General features: G+C 47.5%; 1 protein-coding gene across 5 annotated transcripts in view; it reads left to right on the top strand.

Moving 5' to 3' along the window:
* Positions 1–2971: 2971 nt before the first annotated feature.
* The window catches only part of RAPGEF1 (Rap guanine nucleotide exchange factor 1), a 58293-nt gene continuing 41449 nt past the window's right edge, over positions 2972–19815 (top strand). For all 5 annotated transcript variants that reach the window (XM_048512386.1, XM_048512390.1, XM_048512385.1 and 2 more), the window contains exons 1-6: positions 2972–3107; positions 4104–4282; positions 8526–8682; positions 12725–12813; positions 13327–13479; positions 18078–18201. In XM_048512386.1, coding sequence (XP_048368343.1) covers positions 3000–3107; positions 4104–4282; positions 8526–8682; positions 12725–12813; positions 13327–13479; positions 18078–18201 — 810 coding nt within the window. In that variant the 5' untranslated portion in view covers positions 2972–2999. The remainder of the gene's footprint in view (positions 3108–4103; positions 4283–8525; positions 8683–12724; positions 12814–13326; positions 13480–18077; positions 18202–19815) is intronic.

Genomic DNA, 19815 nt, shown 5'->3' with positions numbered 1-19815 from the left:
CAAATCCCAATTGGCCATGCTGGCAGGGGCTGATGGGAACTGTAGTCCATGAACATCTGGAGAGCCGGTTGCAGACTCCTGGACTAGATGGATGCCCTGTGTTAGATGCAGCAAGGCAGTTTTTTCTTTCTCGCTAGGAAGATTGTTTCAAAATTTGGGTAACAAGTCAAGTCAAGTATTTATTGTTTGAGCCATTGGCTATAACAATACAGAAATACAAGGGTAACAGATTATATGAATTATTGGAAAAGGAGACTTCTATATTTGAAGCCTCTCACGGCCAGAATCAACTGGGTGTTGTGGTTTTTTTGGTCTGGCAGTTTTGCTAATCACGTCCCACCCGCCTCTACGGCTGACATCACCTGGGTCTTATGGCAGCCATAGAGACGGGCAAAACTACCAGTCCCACAAAACCTACAGCACCCAGAGTTTTACTTTGTTGTTAAAAATCCCGTAGCTTTGAAAGATAGGACTTTACCGGGAAAGAGCGTCACCCAAGATTCTTGGTTTGTTCTATGCCAGAGTAAACTCTGCTAGCCAAGTTTAATTGCAGATGGATAGGGGGAAAAGGCAGGCCTCCTTTATAACTGAGACAGTCTCATCCTTGAGTAGGTGGTAAGGACAGACAGACAGACAGACAGACAGACAGACAGACAGACAGACAGACAGACAGACAGACAGACAGACAGACAGACAGACAGACAGAGAGAAGAGAAGAGAAGAGAAGAGAAGAGAAGAGAAGAGAAGTGCAGCAGATACTTTTTCCTTCTGCCCGTCCTAGCCTCAAAGGCAAGTCCTTTGTTCGCTGAGCAACTCCTTTGGCCTCTGCCAGGCTGTCCGCTCAAAACACATGCAGAGTCGCTTGCTGTGCAAGCAGGCAGATTTATTTAGATTCACAGCTAACCAGTTAAAAATATCTGTTGGCCCTGAAATGCGCGGCTTGCAAGCCACAGACCTCTGAACATTCAAACATGTGCGGAGACTGAAATATCTCACTCCGCCATGAGTAGAAGGGAGGAGAAATCCATTTGTCCTCTTCTTCCCCCTGCTTAAAAAAAAAAATCCAACGGTACTGTGTTAAATATTGTTGCAGGTCCTTTTTTTGCACTTCTTTGCCAGGCGTTCCTAGGGTTGCCAGCACTGAGTTGGAAATTCCTGGAGATTTTTGGGGGGTGGCGCCCGGGAAGGGCAGAGTGTAACACCTTCGAAGCAGCCATTTTCTTGAGTAGAACTGATCTCTGTCATTATAATTCCTGGAGGCTGGGAGCCCAGGTATGGTTTTCTCCTGGGGCTGGGAGTAGCAGTGGCTCAGTGGTTAAGAGCAGGTGCATTCTAATCTGGAAGAACCGGGTTTGATTCCTGGCTCTGCCGCCTGAGCTGTGGGGGCTTATCTGGGGAATTCAGATTAGCCTGTACACTCCCACACACGCCAGCTGGGTGACCTTGGGCTAATCACGGTTCTTTGGAGCTCTCTCAGCCCCACCTACCTCACAGGGAGGGAGGGAGGGAGGGAGGGAGGGAGGGAGAGAGAGAGAGAGAGAGAGAGGGAAGGGGAAGGGGAAGGGGAAGGGGAAGGGAAGATGGAATACCATTGCGCCATCAGCCATAGGCCTGGCAGAACATCTCAGTTCCAGGGAGCAAATCCCGCAGGACCAGGCTAGACCAGGCTTAGAACAGCATTCCACTAGGCTAGGGCCGGAGCTGAAAAGACTCTGGCTCTGGTTAAGGACAGCTGGACATGCCAGACCAGAATCACCTCGCAAGTTGTTACTGGTTCTCCGCTGTTCTTCAAAGCTCTGGCAAACCGCCATTGAGCAGCAGTGGCGTAGTGGTTAAGAGCAGGTGTACTCTAGTGGAACTGGGTTCGATTCCCCGCTCTGCCGCCTGAGCTGTGGAGGCTTATCTGGGGAATTCAGGTTAGCCTGTGTCCTGTCTCCACTAGATGCTTCATGGAAATTCACCAGCAGAACACAAATGCAGTAGCCCTGTTTTGTTGTTTATCGGCAGCATCTAGCCAAGAGAGGCAACTTCTGAATGCGCGCATTCCCTCCACCTCTCCATATCCCTTTTCTCCCGTATGAATTTATCTAATCCCCCTTTAAAGCTGCTTAAGCCAGTGACCATTTGCCACCTTTTGAAGCAGCTGATTCCACAACTGGTCAGGCCCTGTGTTAAAATGGGCTTTCTCTTGTCTCTTTCCAGTTGGTTTGGGGTTCCTCTGAGCTCTGTAAGAAAAGGAGAAATGTTCTCTCTCTGCCCCAGGCATGATATGACGGTGTTCCAAATCAGTATATGACCACCACCATGACGGTGTTCCAAATCAGTATATGACCACCAAATATATGACAGTGTTCCAAATCAGCATCAAAGTCCACGCATATCTTAATGTGTAACAGTATTCCAGCCCAAAACCCTATTCACGATAATATGGGATTTTCATGCCCTCATCAGTGGTACTTGATTATGCTATGGAAAAAACTCCACATGCTTAACCTTGAATGGGTATATTTTGTGGCCTTGAGACTTGGTTACTGCAGTGTTTACCTGTCTGAGAGAAAAAGCTGGGATGAAAATATTTTAATAAATAAATCATTTCCCCCCTCCTCAGAAAGATGTGCCATCCCCCTGAAGATGCCAGCTTTGCAATACACTTTTTGAAATGAACTTTTTGAAATAAACTGAATGCTGTACTCCAAATGCAATAGCAACTTAATTTTTTTTTAATAATAAATGTATTGGAAGGGGTGAGGTTTTGAGTGAAAGTGGCAGAACTACATAGCAACCCCAAGTTGTAGATCTGCCTTTTGCAACTCGTGCGAAGTGGTTGGTGTTTTCTGGACAAGGTGGGCAGGGCTGTGTCATCCATAAAACCTCCCATTAGGCGTGCATACCCTGCCTTGCGTTACCCAGTGCAGACTGAATTGCCTCCTAATTTGACAGTGCAAATTCCCGTGCTCTTGTTTCTAGACTCCCAGCGCTCCCATCTGTCATCGCTCACCATGAAGTTTATGGACAAGTTCCACTCACCCAAAATAAAGCGAACCCCCTCGAAGAAAGGGAAGCAGCCGGACCTGGTGGAAAAAACGCCCGAAAAAGCAGGGAACAAGGTAAGAGGCCCCCACGAGCCCAACAGAGGCATTTTGGGATGGCATGGGGGGAAGGAAGGCCTCTGCCAGGCCCCTGTGAGCCCAGCAGAGGCGTTTTGGGGTGGCGTGGGGGGGAAGGCCTGTGCAAGTCTAGTTGCTCTATTGATTCTCAACCAGGGTTCCGTGGTACCCTGGGGTGCCATGAGCACGTCCCAGGGGTGCCATGACAGTGCTACTGCTCCCCCACCGGAATTAAATGGATTTTGAAGGGGGGAGCCTCATGGGCTCCCTTTAAACAACACTGAAAAACGTTGAGCTTGCCTCACTGCAGGGATTGGGGTAGGATTAAAGGGAGCCTCCTTTAAATCCCCCCAATCTATGCCAAATTTAGGCAAACAAACAATGCGGCTGTCAACGCTTGCCTCCCTCCCTGCCTCGCCACTCACCCACAGTACAATGGGGAAAACCCTAAAAAATGCAAAAAAAAAATCAACTGAACCTCAAGGGTACCCTGAGATATGAAGAGTGAGGTCAAGGGTACCGTGACGTCGAAAAGGTTGGGAAACACTGTTCTAGACACTTGAGCATAAATGTACTAGCCTTTTAAAAACTTATGTATGTTGTTTTTAAATCATTTTCTTCCTTGAGCCTTTTATAAAGGTGAGGTAAATGTTGACTTCTCTGTCAGCTATTTTAAGAGTTTTTGAGGGGAGGGTTCATTTGTTTGTTTTAATTGTTCTGTACTGTAACCATTTTTAGCAGATACTTTTGTAAGGCATTTTTGACCCTCCACAAATGGGAGAAATAGTCTTAATAAATAATCTTCCTTCTTTGCTTATTGAAACGGAAGCAGGCTGCTTACCGCAAGGTTGCAGATTTGATGGCTCTGCCCCGCAAGCAATCCTGGGACCGTGTTGAGGTACAACACGATGCCCATCCCCCGGACTTCTTTAAAAGTCCTTGAGCTTCACTTTCGACCTTTTCTTTTTTCTTCTCCCCACCCACCCCCTGGTTCAGAATCTGATCTGGCTCGAGGAGAAAGAGAAAGACGTTGTGAGCGCCCTGCGCTATTTCAAGACCATCGTGGACAAAATGGCAATTGACAAGAAGGTGCTGGAGATGCTGCCGGGGTCGGCCACTAAAGTGCTGGAGGCTGTCGTGCCCCTGGTCCAGACAGACCCCCGGATCCAACAGAGGTGAGAAAGGGTGGGGAGGGAATTAGAAAGGAGGACTGGAGCAGCAGTGGCGTAGGAGGTTAAGAGCTTGTGTATCTAATCTGGAGGAACTGGGTTTGATTCCCAGCTCTGCCGCCTGAGCTGTGGAGGCTTATCTGGGGAATTCAGATTAGCCTGTACACTCCCACACACGCCAGCTGGGTGACCTTGGGCTAGTCACAGCTTCTCAGAGCTCTCTCAGCCCCACCTACCTCACAGGGTGTTTGTTGTGAGGGGGGAAGGGCAAGGAGATTGTAAGCCCCTTTGAGTCTCCTGCAGGAGAGAAAGGGGGGATATAAATCCAAACTCTTCTTCTTCTTCTTCTTCTTCTTCTTCTTCATCTCAGTTCCTTCAAACCCATTGGTGATCCCCCAGCTTTAAAACTTGCGGCCCTTCTCTCTGTGGCGTAAACTTAGAAGCTGGAGGCCTACAGGAGATGGTCGGGGGCTGTGATTTGGACACCTCTCCCTCCTCAGAATTTTACCTCTCCAGGGTCCTTTGAGCTCCCAGGAGTTTGTTTATTTATTTCAATTAACAGTCTGCCTACAAATCCCAAGTGAAGGGGAAGCAGCAGCTTACATCATTTTCCTCTCTTCCATTTTAATCCTCCCAACACGGGCGTATTTATGGTGGGACAAGCCAGGGCAAAAGTTCTGGGCGCTACTTGCCTAGGGGCACCGAGACCATCCCTTTGTAAAATCCCGCCATTAAGAAGCAATGGCCACTAGTTCTAAACTACCAGGTGGCACTAATTTTAAACTACTAGTTCTAAACTACCAATGGCCACTAGTTCTAAACTACATGGTAGACCAGCTCTCTGGAGAGTTGGTAAAGCAATGGTTGAAAGGAATGGGCAGAGCTGCCCCCTCGGGAGGCCAGATCTACTAATTCTTCTCAACAGTGGGTAGACCAGCTGCCCGCAGAGCTGGTCCTCCTGTGATTGAAAGGAATTGAAGTGGCTGCCCAGTTAAAAGAAATGGGGAGACCTGGCTGCCAGAGAACTGCTCTTCCAAGATGAGGAAGACCTGTCGGATTTGGGGAGGTCAATTTCAGTGCTTGCCTCGGGCGCCATTTTCTGTCGATATACCCCTGCCTCACGATGATCCTGTGAGATTGGTTAGAGTGGTCTCCAGCACTGCAGATGGATCTATTTCATCAAGCCCCTGCCAGCATGGCCAATTGGCCATGCTGGCAGGGGCTGATGGGAATTGTAGTCCATAACATCTGGAGTGCCAAAGGTTCGCCACCACGGGGTTAGGGTGTGTTTGTGTGACTGGCCTTCTAGCCATCTCCAGCCCCTCTCTGTGACCAGCAACCAGAGAGATACGTCATTATTCCCATCACCACTAGAGAATCCCTTATCACATTGGACTATAGTTTCAGTGCCTATTTTCATGAAGAGTCTTGAAGTAAGCAAATGCAGCCTGTCTGCTGCAGGCCACCACAGTGACAGGGATGGGGGCTGTCAGGATTGTCTCCCTTCACGCCACTATCCAGTCTGTGGCCTATCTAGAAGGATCCTCAGCAGAGGCATAGCAAGGGGGGAAAGAGCACTGGTGCATCCTCCGCCCTGCCCTCGCCACACCCCCACAGGGATGTGCCCCGTTGCGTCGCGCCCCCCCTGTCCCCTTGGAGCTACGCCTCTAATCCTCAGTTCCTTCCACTGTGAGCTATTCAAAGGTAACTCTTAATGTAGGAAACTGGGCCCTTTTTGGGGGGACTGCACTGGCTGGTGCTGCAATCCTGTGGTCCAACAGGCTCACAACAAATTGTGAAGCAGTTTGAGGACTGGATGAAAGACTCCTGTGGGCCACCATCTGCCTACCTTGGGGCTGAGGTCTCACCACCGCTATCCTTATTGCCACGTTGAGCCTACAAATTGAACAGAGTTTTCACTCCTGAAAGGGATGCATTGGCACAGGGCAGTGACACTTTGAGTCCACAGGTCCAGGTTCTGTGTCCGCCTTCAGGGACTTTCTCTCTGGGTGAACATAACATAAGAAAGAGCCTGCTGGATCAGACCAATCTAGTCCAGCGGTTCTTAACCTGTGGGTCGAACGACCCTTTCACAGGGGTCGCCTAAGACCATCATAAATCACATATTTCCGATGGTCTTAGGAACTGAGATGCAAATAATTTTATGGTTGGGGGTCACCACAATATGAGGAACTGAATTAAAGGGTCGCGGCATTAGAAAGGTTGAGAACCACTGATCTAGTCCATCACTCTGCTACTTGCAGTGGCCCACCAGGTGCCTTGGGGAGCTCAGATGCAGGTGTGAAAGCCAGGGCCTTCTGCTGCTGCTGCTCCCGAGCACCTGGTCTGCTAAGGCATTTGCAATCTCAGATCAAGGAGGATCAAGATTGGTAGCCATCGATCGACTTCTCCTCCATAAATCTGTCCAAGCCCCTTGTAAAGCTATCCAGGTTAGTGGCCATCACCACCTCCTGTGGCAGCAAATTCCAAACACCAATCACACGTTGCGTGAAGAAATGTTTCCTTTGATTAGTCCTAATTCTTCCCCTGGTCAAAGCAAAAGAACTTATGCAAAACAAGCAAATAGATGCACATTCTTATCCTCTGCTGGTCGCAGAATTCCCCTTTTCTTGGTTCCTGTTTTTTTGAGTGACAGTTGACCCAGCTTTTCAGCTGAGAATAAGAGCCCGACTCATCACGAATACTTCCCTTTTATAACTCAGGCAGGGTTTTGCTTTCTGTCATGAGTTTTTACATCTATTCAGGCCCATTCATCCATTCAGCCCCAGAATGTTTCATGTTAGCAACAGAGGAAGCAAAACTGTAACAAGGAAGTGGTTCACTTCCACTTTTTCCCATGAATGGCGACCGCAGCATGTTCTTTTCAGAACCAGGGAGACAAGGAGCAGGAGGTGGGGAAGGGGAGCGAGCCTAACAAATACAAGGTGTATATCTGAAAATGAAAATTAACAGTCTGAACAGAATTTAAATTGGGCAAATTGTTACGAATCAGCTGCAGTATCTTAGTGCGCACTGGGCAGCCCCTTGAAGATGATGATGATGATGATGAAGAAGAAGAGTTGGATTTATATCCCCCCTTTCTCTCCTAAAGGAGACTCCTTTCCCTTCCCCCCTCACAACAAACACACTGTGAGGTAGGTGGGGCTGAGAGAGCTCCGAGAAGCTGTGACTAGCCCAAGGTCACCCAGCTGGCGTGTGTGGGAGTGCACAGGCTAATCTGAATTCCCCAGATAAGCCTCCACAGCTCAAACGGGGAATCGAACACAGTTCCATTAGAGTACACCTGCTCTTAACCACTACGCCACTGCTGCTCCAGTGGTGGTTTGGGGGCAGCTTGGAGAACCAGTAACAACTTACTGGTGGTCCCTGGTCTGAAAAATGTCCAGCTGTCCTTAACCAGAGCCAGAGTTTTTTCAGCTCCGGCCCTAGCCTGGTGGAATCCTGTTCTAAGTGAAACCCTGGTCCTGCGGGATTTACTCCCTGAAACAGATGTTCTGCCAGGCCTATGGCTGATGGCGCAATGGTATTCCATCTTCCCTTCCCTTCCTTCCTTCCTTCCTTCCTTCCTTCCTTCCTTCCTTCCTTCCTTCCTTCCTTCCTTCCTTCCTTCCTTCCTTCCTTCCTTCCTTCCTTCCTTTTGTTGTTGTTGTTGTCAAGTAAATAATGTGATATAATGATTAGACTATTGGACTAGAACCAGAAATACCTACGTTCAAATCCTCGTGAATTTCACAGGTTATCTTGGACAGGTCTAACACTCTCTCTAGCCTACTTTATAGGATGGTTGTGAGAACAAAAAAACAGGGTAAGAAGCTGTCAATAGCTCAGCTGCAGAGATACCCTTCACTGAGATGTTCACTCTGTGGAAGTCTGTCTTTGTTTAGGACACCTGTTTAGATCTGTCATTTGACCGAGAAGAGAACCTCCTCTTCTGTGACATGATTCTTAACATTCTGCTGCTTCCAACCCCATCCCAAAGTTCTTGCTATCCCACCAGTGGAGTTTCACACTCCCCAAGTACTTCATACCTCTCACAAATAGCCCACAAGACATCTGCTTATATTGAACTGCATTCTATACATGCAGTCAGAATTCCTGAAACTGTTTAAGACTATGATGGCATGGAGTGTTAACTGGAATAAATTGCCAAACAATAGAGAGAGTTTGGGAGTCATCAAATAAAAAAATAATTGAGGCCTCTGTATTTCTCCTGGTTTTGTCCCTCCAGCTCTGCCATCTCCTCCTGCTACAGCCGTGTGTACCAGAGCCTGGCCAATCTGGTGCGTTGGTCTGATCAGGTGATGCTAGAAGGTGTGAACTCCGAAGACAAAGAGGTGGTGAACACAGTAAAAGAGGTCATCAAGGCTGTTCTAGATGGAGTCAAGGTACCATGAGCGGTGGGGCGCATGCCCTTTTTTCCTCCTCTGGGAAAAGTGTTTTCTCCTAAAGCGAAGGCAACATTTAAAAAAAAATGTTCAATGTATTGTTGAAGGCTTTCGTGGCCGGAATCACTGGGGTGTTGTGGGGTTTCCGGGCTGTATGGCCATGTTCCAGTAGCATTTTCTCCTGACATTTTGCCTACATTTGTGGCTGGTCATCAGAGGATCTGTTGGTAGTAAAGCAAATGGAGTATACATATCTGCGGAATGTCCAGGGTGGGAGAAAGAACCATTTGCATTGGTTAACAAGTGTAAAGGGTGCAACGAGCAAGTGTGATTTGCATGTGTTGAGTGGAACCCACCCATTTTATCATATGTAAGTAACAATGAAGTCGCAGAACCACTTAGTGAGGGTATCTGCATATTAGTTGCCTGGCATTTTAATCCATTTGATTGCTTCCTGCCTGGAGATATCCTGTGTCTGGGTGGTGCTCACTAACCATTGTCTTGGTTCTAGTGTTTTTAAGTATTGGTAGCCAAATTTTGTTCATTTTCATGGTTTCTTCCTTTCTGTTGAAATTGTCCATGTGCTTGTGGATTTCAATGGCTCCTCTGTGCAGTCTGACATAGCTGTTGTCAGAGCGGTCCAGAATTTCTGTGTTTTCAAATAACATTCTGCGTCCAGCTTGGTTTATCACATGTTCTGCTATTGCTGATTTTTCCAGCTTAATTAGTCTGCAGTTCCTTTCATGTTCTCTGGACGCTGCGTTTCGTGGTCCCTATGTAGACTTGTCCGCATGGATTAAAATGCCAGACAACTATTATGCAGATGCCCTCACTAATTGGTTCTGCAACTTCATTGTTACTTACATCTTTGTTAATTTTACCGCTGTGTTTTAATTTTAGTGGGGTTTTGTTTGCATGTGCTGTAAGAGGAAACTATGTTGTGCACCGCCCAGAGCCCTTCGGGGGTAGGGCGGTATACAAAACCGATGGATGGATGGATGGATGGATGGATGGATGGATGGATGGATGGATGGATGGATGGATGGATGGATGGATGGATGGATGGATGGATGGATGGATGGATGGATGGATGGATGGATGGATGGATGGATGGATGGGTGGGTGGGTGGGTGGGTGGGTGGGTGGGTGGATGGGTGGATGGATGGATGGATGGATGGATGGATGGATGGATGATAGGTAGATAGATGCTAAAATGTGTGGATTCTACTCAAAACATGCAAATCACACTTTCTGATCGCACCCTTTACACTTGTTAACCAATGCAAATGGTTCTTTCTCCCATCCTGGACATTCCACGGGTATATATACTCCACTTGCTTGACTGCCATCAGATCCTCTTAAGATGCCAGCCACAGATGTAGGCGAAATGCCAGGAGAAAATGCTACCGGAACACGGCCATACAGCCCGGGAACCCCACAACACTCCAGGTTTTTAAAAAAGCAGGTTAAAACACTGAGCTCTTAGCTTTTGAATGTGCTAACCTCTGAAAGCTCATGATAGTTTGTCTTCCTACAGATGCTCAGGTCGCGAAACCTAACACATATTCACTTGTTACGAGGGCCAGATATAACATAAATGTGACTTGGTCAGGCCGGGGCCGGGGAGGTGTGTGGGTGCCTCTACTGGTGAGCCCCCCAGCAGGTGCCCCAGCCCAGATTGGCACTGGTGGAGTGGCTACCTCAGCTTGAGAGGGCTTATCAGGCCCACGAGCCAGCTGAGTATCTGCCAAGATCTACCAGGCCAGATTGGAAGCAAGGGAGGAGGTTGCCTCAGCTGGCTTGCGAGCCTGATAAGTCCTCTCAAGGGGCCAGATCCCTCCCCTGGGCCACACGTTTGTCACCCCTGTCCTGGACCATTAAAACCATTGCCATCATTTTATAGGGCATTTCAGGTCATGTTGCCGTCTTTGTGGGCTCATGTACACACACACACAACACAAGCCTTTATTGGCATATAATTGTGGGCTCATGAACAAATACTGCACCCCCACCCTCTAGGGGTGGCCACCCTCTAGGGGCACCACTCACAAGTGTCCAGTGGGGAGTGCCATCTTTTCCCAGCAGTTAACAGTCAATGCCGCTGGCAGGGCAGCAAGACTGAGTGCCCCAAACGGGAACAGCAGAAAAGAGACGGACAGTTGCCAGCTAGGTTTGCTTTTGATCTGGCTTTGCCACGGACAGAGGCGTAGCTCCAAGCGGGCGGTGGGGTGCGCGACGCGTCGGGGGCGTGCCCCTGTGGGGGTGTGGTGGGGCGTTCTGGGGTGGGGGCAGAGGACGCACCAGCGCACCGGGCGCTTTCCCCCCTTGCTGCGCCTCTGACCCTGGAAGACTATTATCCTCCACAGATAATAGTCTGTAGCACTGTAATAGAACTGTAGCACACGCTTAAATCTCTCAATTGACGACCGGCTTGAGGCCGGCTTCCTTGTTCTTTCACGTTTGTTTGGAAAATAAGCTCCACGCAGTTGGTGTGCATTGGACTTCTGTCTTCTGTTTCAGGTGGGGAGGGCAGGGTAAGGGCAAATCACTAATTTCCCAGTCCCCTCCATGGTGCTTGCAGGACCTGCCTCCCTCATCAAAGTGAAGAGTCTGTGAAAAATATTGTCACCCATCCAGTTGTAGTTAAAGGACTGGGCTGTCTCTCAAGCCTGTTATTCCTGGAATTTTGCACAGCCCGCTCATATTCTCTGCTCCTGGAATTTGGCACAAGCGTCTATTTTCAGCCATCATGACTGGGCTTCGACGAGTGTTTCTAATGCCAGCAACCTGGTGCAGGAAGGAAAGTGATCTCCCCAGACTTCTGGCTCATGGGGCTGTGCAGCTCTGATGTTTAGGGAAATGATCCTTCCCTCTTGTTTGCCGTCCCCTTCAGTGGGTCACAACAATTATATTGATTTTTCCTTCCCCCGAACCCACTTGTTTTTAGAAGCTCGATTGCCTGGAAGAAATTGCAGTAGTTCAACACGTTAAAGCTTACGCAGAGATCTTTAAATCTCAACACCAAGTCAAAGATTTAAAAATTGATTTCTCAAAATACAGCAGATGACATGTTTCAGTAGTAATAGCTGAACCTTCCAGTAATCAACTGAAGCAGGGATACGGAGGAGGGAGAGGAGGACTTTTGTGGAAGTAAATTGCAATTTAGCAGCCCTCCCCCCCCATATCCTTCGTGTGTCCCCTTCTGTGGTCTCGCTGCTATTTCTGAAGGACTGTAGATCCCACTCACCCCTTCTACTTCTGCTTTCCAAGGACTGCTTCTCTCATTGCATCATCATCTGCCACGTGGGTGTTGCATGTAGTGTTAAACTGGAAGTTTCTCTTCAGTGTCTCTGCAAACCTTTGATATTCATGGCAAAGTGAGGCTCTTTGAGTTTCCCTTTTGGAATTTCCTTTCATGGGGCGGATGAGAATTCAGGAAGAAGGCTGTACAATGGGCTGATTCACATGGTACGGGCACCACCCTAGAAGCTGCTTGAAAACAAACCTCTGTGGAGAACTGTTTTTTGTGTATAACACCTTGCTGTTCAGATTGAGGGCTCCAGTAGGTTCCACCCCCCCCCCCTCCTTGTTACCTCACACGATCATTGTAATTATTGGGCATAGATTTCACACAAAGAGCTTCTGTTCCTTTTTTTCAAAAATCTGTTGGCACCTTTGAGAGTAACTAAGTTTTTTATTTATCAAACAAGCCGACTTCCTCTGATGTTTGTGGGGCTGTGTGCTACGTGCCAGTGAAATGGCGGTGTATTTTTTTCCCCCTCAAGAATTCTTAAAAGGGGAAGTTTGAAAATTTAAGAACAATGCTACTGAAATTTGACAGAATGACCACAGACTTTAAAAACTGATTTTTTCCTGGATTTTTTAGCTGTGTGTCAATGTCATGGCTGAGGGGGGTCTGAGCCTGGCTCTCCCTTCTCTCTATGAAAATCTAAACTCTGAAGCAGGAAGCTCAGTTTCCTATGTGGACAGTACATTGTCTTGAACTTTGTCAAGTTTTCTGGTTTTTTTAAATTGTTATTAGGAACTGGTCAAGCTCACAATTGAGAAGCAAGAGCACCCCTCCCCTACGAGTCCCGTCAAACCCCTTTTGCCTGCATGTAAATCCGACAGGTGAGTAAAGACAGTGTTTGACAAGGTGCTTAGATTGTGGTGCCCTGAGGGGTATGGGTGGGCATGAGCTACTCCAGACCTGGAAATTGGGAGATGGGAAAGAAAAAGTTTTGTCCCTCTAAGCAGGCGCATTTCTTCAGGACTTGGATATATCATTGTATCCTTTGGCTCACCTGCCCAGTCCCTTGGAGGATGTGTATATGGGGGTGGGGAGTAGGGCGGGGGGCGAGGGTGTTCTCAATGGTTGCTCGCATCCCCCAGATCACCCATTAATTCCAACACAACCTGCCTTCATGCTTGCACTCCTAAAAACGTGAAGACAGCGGAGGAAGAGAGCTGAATTAATAGTCTGCAGTTCATTAGAAAGGCCTTGTGGCCGTAGACGAGTCGCTTCTGAAAGAGCAGGAGAGGCTGAATTCCTGCAGAGCACCTGTATGCTCTTTTGCCACTCCCTTAGTGCATATAAAATGCTCCTAACGCCTTTTCAGACTCTTCTCTTTTGACCCTCCTCAGCCCTTCGGAGCTTCCCCTGACGGATCGGGAGATGGAAATTCTCAACAAGACAACGGGGATGACTCCGTCCGCAGAGGTTTCGGCAGATTCCACGGATGAAGAGGTCGCCCCTCCCAAGCCCCCCCTCCCTTGCATTCGGGTAGCTGAAAACAGGTAACTGGGGAGTGGGGGTGCCCTGCCTCCGTTGTACTGAAGTCTGTCATTAAGTGTTTTTCGAACTTTAGGAGAACTCTTACCTTGTCATCTGCCAAGAAATCCCTGCATATCCTTCCACAAAGTCCTTGAAGGTTGGGGAGGGTTCCAGGGCATGTTTGAAGACATAGACTCGATTTCCATGGTGCACTAAGCCAAGTCTGGTGTGTCACCTTGTGAATTTGGAGTGGGTCCTAAAATAGGGTAGCTCTACCCTGAAACTGCATGTTGTCAGGGAAGATCCACAGAAGCAGACAAGGGGGTAGGAGCCAAACTAAATTGGCAGTTTCCACTGGTTCTCCATTCCTGCTACATTCTTCAGGGGCAGCATTTCATGGAGATTGGTGAGTGTAGTGGGAGAGGAGAGGCAGAACATTTCCATTCTGCCTTTGGAAAATTGAGTCTGGATCCAAGCCAAGCGGTGGCCCCTTCCGCACATGCAGAATAATGCACTTTCAATCCACTTTCACAACTGTTTGCAAGTAGTTGGGTGGTGCGTGGTTTCCGGGCTGTATGGCCGTGTTCTAGCAGCATTCTCTCCTGACGTTTCGCCTGCATCTGTGGCTGGCATCTTCAGAGGATCATCTGTGGCTGGCCTCTTCAGAGGATCATTTGCAAGTAGATTTTGCTATTCTGCATGTGCGGAAGGGGCCCAAGTTTCAGGAGTGTTGATCCACGATAGCCTCGCAGTTAGTTACCCATGCTGTGCTTTTAAAAACCACTGGTAGAATCATTGGCTGGATGTGTTCATTTGTGAATGAAGGATGCCGCGGGCGACACGTTGTCAGAGACCTGGGGGTTGAAGATATTTTCTTATTGGACGTTTTGAAGCAAAGTGCCAGACTGGCCATTTTAGTTGTAAGAAGAAGAAGAAGAAGAAGAGTTTGGATTTATATCCCCCCTTTCTCTCCTGCAGGAGACTCAAAGGGGCTTACAATCTCCTTTCCCTTCCCCCCTTACAACAAACACCCTGTAAGGTAGGTGGGGCTGAGAGAGCTCTGAGAAGCTGTGACTAGCCCAAGGTCACCCAGCTGGTGTGTGTGGGAGTGTACAGGCTAATCTGAATTCCCCAGATAAGCCTCCACAGCTCAGGCGGCAGAGCGGGGAATCAAACCCGGTTCCTCCAGATTAGATACACGAGCTCTTAACCTCCTACGCCACTGCTGCTTGTAAATGAACAATGAGCTTCTGGGAGAAACTCACAACCACCCATGAACCCACGCAGGAGCGTTTGTGATGTAGTGCACCATCATGCCTTGAGGGTCAGGGGATGGATCTCACTTGCTGTGCTATGGGTTGGAAGGTTGAACTGCAGGAGGAGGAGATAGAAAATGAAAATAAAGAAAAAGGTCACCCTTAATCTTCTTCCATCTTTGCTCTCTGTTATCTTCTTTCTCTCTTCAGTAGTAGCAACTTTTTAAAAAACCTTGAATATCATTTTGAAAAGGTGGATTTCCCCTGCCTTCCCAGCTTCTGGGTTTTTTTTAATATAAGCAGCCACGAAGCGAGCAATGTGAACTCTGTGTGGTTTCGCAGAAATTGTCTGCTTTTGAGAGCTGTGGTTGCTGGTGAGAATTTCCTGTGTAATTTTTCTCAACAAAGCGCTTAAATTGGAGGCGTTTGGAGGGAAATCTGCATGATTTTCAAGCATGTTGGTATCAGGAAAACCCAACCATTGCCAGTCCTACCTGCCCAGTCAGAAACTGTTTTTCCCACCTATGCATTGAATTCGTAGGAGGAAGAGGTTTTTGCCTTTCCTCTTTGCCTCCGCTTTGATTGACAAACTCATGCTTTTCAGTAGGAATGTAATGAATTGACACTTCATCCTGCAAGCATGGGGGCGGGGGGACCTTTAATTTATGTTCTCTTGATTTTCAGAGCTTATACTCAAACAGATTTCCCAGGTAGGACCGAGCCTGTAAAATGCATTTTCCAAGTCAGCCTTCAATTGAGAACAGGCCTGGCTTGGAAGGGGCAGCAGTTGATACCGAAATCGCGACTGAACTGACCTAAAAGGCCCTCCGTGGATCACAATTCCATGTCACATAAGCTCCGTGGCACCTTTTAGAACTGGGGAACCTGGAGTTTTCCTTCATGGGATGGTAGAAAGTGCAGGCAAGTCACAATTGACTTGCGGCAACCCTGCAGGGTTTTCAAGGCAAGAGACAAGCAGAGGCAGTTCGCCACTGTGTGCCTCTGCATACTGACCCTGGTCTTCCTTGGTGGTCTCCCATTCGAGTACCACCCCCCGCCAACCCTGTTTAGCTCCCATGATCCTGTGCGACCAAGTTAGCCGGGCCATCCAGGTAGGGGCTTTCTTTATGTAGAAAGGATATACTTGGTTTGTCTCTGAGGAAGTAGATAGTCCAAATGTTTTAATAGTTTTTTATGGAGCAGCAGTGGCGCAGTGGCTAAGAGCAGTGCACTCTGATCTGGAGGAACCGGGTTTGATTCCCAGCTCTGCCACCTGACCTGTGGAGGCTTATCTGGGGAATTAGCCTGTGCACTCCCACACACACCAGCTGGGTGACCTTGGGCTAGTCACAGCTTCTCGGAGCTCTCTCAGCCCCACCCACCTCACAGCGTGTTTGTTGTGAGGAGGGAAGGGCAAGGAGATTGTAAGCCCCTTTGAGTCTCCTACAGGAGAGAAAGGGGGGATATAAATCCAAACTCTTCTTCTTCTTCTTCTTCGTTGTATAATTAATTACATCAAAGTAAGGTTATGAATTTTAATCTCTGCATGTTAACTTTATGCTTGTATGTAAATTGTGCAGTTAAACCGATGTTGACTGATCTTTTGATTGTAATAACTATTTATTGATTGATTGATATATATTTTTTAATGAATAAAAGGGGAGTACTCTTTTGGAGGATTGGGCCTCTCATGGGAGGAGCAGCGTAAGCTAGTTTTTTCCCAGCACCAGCTAGAGGAGAAGAGGACAAGGCCTGTGTTTTTTGAAAAAAAATGGCTGCAAGAGATAAATTTTCTCCTAACCAGGACACCCCCCTTCCCCCGAAAAAGCTGAAATGTGGGACAGACAATTTTGTTTCTTTTTTGTCAATGCAAGGACAAGGGACTATGTTTGTTATTCCCATTTGTTTTTACTTTGTTCAGTAGTTACTGTTTACTTTCTTTCACGTTTTGGTTATGTTTGTAATTCTCTGCAGCTAGCAAATATTCACTCTCTTGTAACTGACTCAGTGGTATGATTTTTGATCTTTTGTTAAACTCATACCTAAGTTGACCCCTTGTTCAAGCCAGCAAGTGAAAATTAAAGGGGAAAGATGTGTGGGCTCCCACGAAGTGGCCCCAAACCCCGATTATATTGAGGTGGGTGGCCAGGAAAACACCCATGATCACTAAATGAATGGAAGGATTGAAAATAGTGGGCAAAAGGTGTTGTGTGCAAGCAACGCTAAATAAAACCGTGGATCGCTGCCTCACTTGCTGGTGGTAGTAGTGAAAAGGTTCCTCTCACTGAGGTCTGGAAACTTGGGACCTTGGTCACCGAGGTAAATTTCTCACTCCCTTGGTGCAACTGAGATGCCCCTCGGGACCATTTTTATCATATGAGCAGTGTCCCAGGCAACTTGGAACAAATTTAGTGACCACCTGTCCTTCTTGGCTCCTTTCTCTCTGTGTTTTGGTTTAGTCAGTTAAATTTGGGGCATGCAGAAATGTTTTGAGCAGAGCTTTTCGGGAGAGGAAGATAAAATTGGACCTGTGCGCACTGAATGCCTAAGGTCAGAGCGAGTTTTAAAAACATATGCCTCTGGCAGGCACCAAGAACACCGTGTGGGAGTCGGAGCTGAGAAGACAAAAGCTAGTTTGGTGTCCCCAAAAGCCAATGCCTTCTAGAGATGCCATGGGTGAGACTGAGAGACACCTGGACGTGCACTTTCTCAGTTGTGATCCCTTCTTCCCAGCCTGCCTGAGGAGTTCAGGAAGCCCCCCCCCCCCCCGCCCCTCTTCCTTCTGTCATTTCACAACATTTGAAAAGTAGAATTATTCATCAGGGCATTTCTGTAATTGGAGTAAGGCTGTCGTTGCGGTAGCAGACTTCAGGGGAGAGTTTTCATAAGGGGAACAGGATTGTAGTCTGTCTCACCATTTATTTTATCTGGCGTTGTTTCTACTTCTGTAATTTAATTCCTTTCTGTAATTCTGCAATTCCTTTCTCTTAAAGGAGAGAGGGAAAAAGCATGCAGTATAGACCACAAAGCATCACTCTGGCCCCTTCCGCACATGCAGAATAATGCACTTTCAATCCACTTTCACAATTGTTTGCAAGTGGATTTTGCTATTCTGCACAGTAAAATCCACCGGCGAAGTGCACTGAAAGTGGATTGAAAGTGCATTATTCTGCATGTGCGGAAGGGGCCAGAGTGATGCTTTGTGGTCTATACTGCATGCTTTTTGTGGATTGAAAGTGCATTATTCTGCCTGTGCGGAAGGGGCCTCTGTAATCTGGGAGAAATTCTGGCTTCTTGTGATTTCTCGACAGAAAAGTGTTTGCTGCTTATAGGAAGTTTTTAAATCTCTTTCTTCTCTCACGCAGTCCTCCTCCAGCGCTGCCACCCAAAAAACGTCAGTCTGCTCCATCCCCTACAAGAGTGGCTGTTGTGGCGCCCATGAGCCGGACCACCAGTGGCTCCAGTTTGCCCATTGGAATCAACAGACAGGTAACTGCCTGGCTTCTCCACAAGAAGTCCGGGTGGTACGGTGGGAACATATTGATGCACACGTGCAAAATGATCATCATACTTCCATATTGGAAAGCCAGGAATGGCGTTATTATAATTATCAATAATGTTAGGAGTGTTATCATCAATCTGGAAAGTCATTCTGGAAATACCAGATCAATATTCCCAATTTTCCTCTAGAAATTGGGGAAAGTTACGCACTAGACACCATGTGTAACAGACTTCTCTCCGTGATACACCTCTGAAGATAACAGCATGGGTGCTGGTGAAACGTTAGGAACAAGATCTACCCGACCACGGCCACACAGCCCGGAAAACCCACCGCAACCAGTTGAATCCGGCTGTGAAAGCCTTCAACAATACATTCCCCTAGAAATGATAATTTTGCAAGTGCCTCTAGGGAGAGTCTAGGGAGGGAGGGAGAGTCCCCAAAGGTCTCCTGGCCCTAGCTGAGCCATTGGCCTTTTAAACTAAGGACCATTATTTTCAAAGAGGAGCTGTCCCTGTTGAAAATAGTGACTCTTTAAAGCTTAAAGGAGAACTTTGCCATTGAACATTTAGGTAGATGCTCCAAATAACAGGCAGTAGACCTGATCTCTGGAGAAAGCTACATGATCTGAACTTGGAAAGGCAGTTTTGGATAGGTGGGCTTTCAGGTGCTGCTATTTTGTTTGAAACGTTTATCAGCTGCCGTTTTTTCCTGACGGAGCTTAAGGCGACTTCCCACATAGATAAAATACAAGTAAAATAAAGAAAATAAAATACCTTAAAAACCAGAATTTAAAATGGCAATTCAGGGCCTCTAGTAGACCAAATGCAGTCCTAAATGGAACCATCTTCAACAGCCTCCTGGAGATCAAAAGTAAATGAACAAGGCGGAGGTCACTGGGAAGGTACTTCCATAATTGTGGGGCTGTCACTGAAAAGATCCTTCCTCATGTACCCACCGAATGAGCTGCTTTGTTTGATAGGGCAGTCGGGAGGGCCTCGCTTAATTAGGAGAAGTGAGCAAAACCAAGTATTAGAGAAAGGGTCTTCTACTCAAGGGGCAGGGGTAGCAAGAGTGGAGACCCCACAAGAGGCCAGCAGATCTACAGCTGATCCAATGTGAGGGTGCTAGAAGAGACAAAGGGCCTTCTAGGAGAGTTGAGAAGAGAAGAGAAGAGAAGAGAAGAGAAGAGAAGAGAAGAGAAGAGAAGAGAAGAGAAGAGAAGGTACGTCAAGAGGCACTTAAGAATAGTAGCACCCACAGGCAGAAATTGGGTACCCTGGGGAGAGGAGGGCCAACACAGAGCACGAAGGATCAGTGAAGGCCCCGAGAAAGAAGAAGAGGAAAAACCAGAGTGAAGAATGGCAAGAAAAGGCACAAGTCAGGAAAGGTACAGGTATCACAATAGTCCAGGCTGCTATCTGAGACAGAGAAAGTCCCTTTGAAATCAGTGGAGTTCACTTCTGAGTTTTTGTGCTCGAAATTGCAGTGCATGAGACATAACTGAACATTTTGAGAGAGGACCCGGAGGTTGGGTCAAAGTTTGACGAAAATTAACTAAAGCAGTACAGTCTATTCAAAGAGTTTAGCCGCTCCTTGACCCC

Source organism: Sphaerodactylus townsendi, linkage group LG12 (genome assembly GCF_021028975.2).
Source record: "Sphaerodactylus townsendi isolate TG3544 linkage group LG12, MPM_Stown_v2.3, whole genome shotgun sequence".
NCBI lineage: Eukaryota > Metazoa > Chordata > Lepidosauria > Squamata > Sphaerodactylidae > Sphaerodactylus > Sphaerodactylus townsendi.
The sequence above is the reverse complement of the archived record's forward strand: the minus strand, read 5'-3'. Positions and strand labels throughout refer to the sequence as shown.